This window comes from Carica papaya, chromosome 5 (genome assembly GCF_054855325.1).
Source record: "Carica papaya isolate Zhongbai chromosome 5, ASM5485532v1, whole genome shotgun sequence".
In the NCBI taxonomy this organism is placed as follows: domain Eukaryota; kingdom Viridiplantae; phylum Streptophyta; class Magnoliopsida; order Brassicales; family Caricaceae; genus Carica; species Carica papaya.
The window spans coordinates 13,487,412-13,491,508 of NC_142313.1; the positions used below are offsets into that span (position 1 = coordinate 13,487,412).

A 4,097-nucleotide genomic window follows, 5' to 3' on the forward strand; every position below is an offset into this window, starting at 1 on the left:
AAGTATGCGAACATTTTTTAAGTTTTGTCTCTAGCATGATTTTGGTTGCTAATTCTTTACAAGATATTTGACAAACTTAATGGTGGTTGTGACCTTTTCCTGTATCATTTATTGGGTGCACCAGGTATTTGACAGAATGAAAGAGAAGCCCCCTTTGAGATTGGCGGATGAAGAAAGTAGGAATTATACCAATTACAAAATTAAGATCAGTATCTACTCTTTAAGTCCAATTCCAGAAGCAGAGGAGGAATTAAATTATGAAGTAATCCATAGCTACAATATGAGATACAATCACCTACGGGAATGACTAGGATCAATTGATTGAACCTGGGTGTGGGTCCCACATCAAAGGCATTTTTATGCTGCTAGGTGGGTCCCACAACAAATGGTAATTAAGGCATTTTGTGTTGATTGGGGGCAACCAAAAGCAAAACAACAAAATCACACGCAACTTCTCGTCAACTATCTTCCATAAACCAATCCCAATCCACGGAAAGTAACTAGCTTTGTACCTTCCCCTTTTTTTCTCAGATGGAAAACGAGCCTTTTCTCGCCTCCCAAACAAGACCCCAGCTGCAATCCATCCTCCACGATGCCTCCCCTTTCTCCCTCCCTCATTCCATTTCAAACCCAGTCATTTTCTCTGAAATCCAAGACCACCCACAACAACGATTGCCCCCCGCGACTACTCTCAAGACCAAGTCCTTACATCGCTCCAAAACTGCTCCGGCCATGGTCGTCATGCGAGACCACGAATCCAAAGTGCCCCAAATACCCAAACCCCAATCTGAGTCTGGTTCCATCATTAGACAGGCGATTGTCCTGCTTACGCTTTACTTATCTCTGGGTATTGCTATTTATTCTTTTAACAGAGATCATTACTCGGGTGTGGAGACTCATCCGGTTGTTGATGCGTTCTATTTCTGTATAGTCACCATGTGTACCATTGGATACGGGGATATTGCTCCGACAACGCCGGCAACTAAGGTTTTTGCTTGTGTCTTCGTGCTTGTTGGTTTTGGTTTCATAGACATCTTGCTGAGTGGGGTTGTGAATTATGTCCTTGACTTGCAAGAGAACATGATCTTGACTGGGATACAAATGGAGAAAGCTCGAGAAGGATTCTCAGCCAGGAATTACATTGTCGACGTGGAAAAGGGGAGGATGAGAATTAGACTCAAAGTTGGGTTAGCGCTTGGTGTTGTGGTTCTTTGTATCGGTATTGGTACACTGGTGCTCTACTTTGTGGAGGATCTTGACTGGGTCGACTCAGTTTATTTATCAGTCATGTCTGTCACCACTGTTGGGTATGGAGACAGGGCCTTCAAAACCCTGCCCGGCAGGTTGTTTGCGGCGCTCTGGCTTCTCTTGTCCACACTGGCGGTGGCTAGGGCGTTCCTGTATTTGGCAGAGGCTAGGATTGACAAGAGGCACAGGAGGATCGCCAAGTGGGTCTTACATCGTGATATCACTGTGGAGGATTTGCTTGCAGCAGATATCAATAACAATGGCTTCATCAGGTGGGAATTTCTTAAGTTTGCATTTCAATTAACTTCGTAATTTACACCCGGAACTGATATAGTTTTATGCTTGGAGTAGTTTTATTGATAATTCTTGCTTCAACAACTGAAACTGGTACATTGAAAAGGGAATTTAGTACTTAATTCCTTTCGAAGCTTGTTGATTGCATTAGGAACTTAAGGTTCTTTTGCTGGTTAAATTTGACATGGGTTTCGTTAAAACCTCTGAATTCTAATGACTGTCTGTGTATGAAGGTGAGGAGGATAGTATTAGAACTAGAATCAAATGTATAAGAAACTTAAAATCGGGTGAATATGACAATTTGCTGGGCTTCAGAGAATTGTTCACGTATGTAAATTATCTCGTTTGCAGCTTTTGGATTCCTGTTCTTTACTTGGAAAAAAGTGAGTGGTTATAACTTTTGAAGGGAAATAGTGCAGGAGCAGAATCCAGTTTATGAGTACCTTAGGACTTTCCTTCTTTCCTATTTTGAATTTGTCAAGGAAGGCAACTATAGCATTAATGAGCATAGGAAGTTTCCAAGTATTAAGTCATGCTGTATTATGTATTGAAATGGTCTGTCAAATTGAAATCTACCTGTTAGTGAATTTACTATTGTTGTAGCTTTCTGCAAGGAAGCAATTTTTATACTTGAACATCCTTCGATCAATTATGTTAATTGAGGAAAGGTGGTGCACGTTTTCTCCTTAGAATATAAATGATTATTGGTATTATTTTCTAAATTATTTGTGATGCATATGAAAAGTTCCAGATAGATTGACCTGAGAAAACACCTCTACTGCAAGTGGAAACAGTCCTTTTTAGGATCTTTTATGTTCCCATTATGGACTAAATTGTGTGGAACAGAACCTGACTTCTTTCTTAGATTCATTTTTTTTTTAATTTCAGCAAATCAGAGTACATCATCTTCAAGCTTAAAGAGATGGGGAAGATTGGAGAGAAAGATATTCTGCAGATCTGCCATCAGTTCAGCAAGCTTGATCCCAACAACTCTGGGAAGATCACATTGCCTGATCTCTTGGAGAATCGCTTATGATAGTTGGAAACATGAACTTGATTTTATTTATTTTTCTCAGAGAATGCGGGACTTATCTTCTTCATCTGGGAGAAAAGTCATGTACAGTAAAACGGAAAGTATCATCATCACCATCCTAGTGCAAAAACTGCTGTAAGTGTAGAGATAAGGATCGTTGTCTTGCAAAAGATGGTAGTAGGAAATGCTGGGAGGTTATACATTAGAAAATATATATTCATGGAACATACAGAGATCTGAAAATCATACCTTTTTCAACACTTGAATAATAATCTGAAAGGATGAAAACAAGACAGATGGCTTCTTTTTCCTCAGATGGAGATTCTTGTGTTCTGGGTTATGAAATTCAATGATAGGTTTAGTTCTTTTACCTGGATTTGGCTTCATTATAAGAAAAAATGCAACAAAATCCCAAGTGTATATGAAAGAAAATTCTTTTATTTTGCTGCTTTTTGTATTTTGTCAGTCTTAATAAAGATTCATTTTCTATTGTAAAAAGAAAAAGAAAAAAAAAAGAAAATACATGAGTGTTTAATTCACCATAAATAAAATCTTAATTAACTAATAAAACTTAATTATAGTAGTGGTAAGAAGAGTTGAATCTACAGAAAATTGAAAATTAATTTTTTTCTTTAATCAATGAATAAAAAGCAAACAAAAAGTGATTTTTATAGATTCAATATCTATGCAAAATATGAAATAGAAAATAAGTAAAGTAATATATATCGAAATCTTGACAGCAAGTTAGAAACTAAATCAATTATAAAAAGGATTTCTAATCGAGGAAATTGTTAGTTGTAGTAACGTAATTAATCATAAATGCAATGATTTATTTTTTTAAATTATAACAAACCAATTATAGTTATTGGAAATATTTTGACAACTAATCGTTCTTTATTCTTAAACTAACTAAGAAATGTTTGTTAATTGGTTCTTCGTTGTCAAACAGTCTTGAGAACATTCACATGATTTAACTTGCCAACAACCTTGAGAATTTGAACATGATTCACATTGTCAGATTTATCAGCATAACCTGGTCAACTAAATTACTTATCTTCTCAGTGTGACACTGATCACTGTTAGGTACCAGAACTGCTCAAACAATTACAGATTTGAGTGATTCGGCCAACTGCTTGCAACTTCTACATGCGTTCGACAAGTCCTGTTCAAACAGATTCAAAACAACAAATATATGTAGATGCTGAGAGTAAATAAATATCAAGATTTAAATAAAATATAAATTAACTCAATTCAAGTTCACAAATACATCATTGGAGTTGATAGTGCCTTAAAACAACATCATTATCACCCACAATTTTGGTTATTAAACTTGATTGTATGATATTTAATCCAAACTATTTTCTATATTTTGTTGCAAGACATGATATAAGAGCAAAATGAGAAAAAAACAACATGAAAAGAGAAAGAATTTGTAAAAAGAGTCATCAGTTTAAAAATAAGCATTGGGTAAGGTTTGGGTCCAACAGACAGATAATTTAGCCTTGGACAAGGCTAAGAGTTG

General features: G+C 36.2%; 1 protein-coding gene across 2 annotated transcripts; it reads left to right on the plus strand.

Moving 5' to 3' along the window:
- Window positions 1-426: 426 nt before the first annotated feature.
- On the plus strand, window positions 427-2,889 carry KCO5 (Ca2+ activated outward rectifying K+ channel 5). Of its 2 annotated transcripts, none has more exons than XM_088220175.1 (2): window positions 427-1,520; window positions 2,408-2,889. In XM_088220175.1, exons 1-2 carry the CDS (start codon window positions 532-534, stop codon window positions 2,712-2,714), a joined length of 1,296 nt encoding a protein of 431 aa, XP_088076301.1. In that variant the 5' UTR covers window positions 427-531; the 3' UTR covers window positions 2,715-2,889. The 2 variants fall into 2 exon arrangements, with proteins under 2 accessions (XP_088076301.1, XP_021897269.1); XM_022041577.2 differs by having other exon boundaries at window positions 430-1,520; window positions 2,431-2,818.
- The last annotated feature ends 1,208 nt before the right edge of the window (window positions 2,890-4,097 follow it).

Bases quoted from the DNA above. Each gene is read 5' to 3' on its own strand.
- KCO5 (XM_088220175.1), top strand. From the start codon at position 532: ATGGAAAACGAGCCTTTTCTCGCCTCCCAAACAAGACCCCAGCTGCAA. The intron at 1,521-2,407 runs GTGGGAATTTCT...CTTCTTTCTTAG, and splicing joins AATAACAATGGCTTCATCAG to ATTCATTTTTTTTTTAATTT.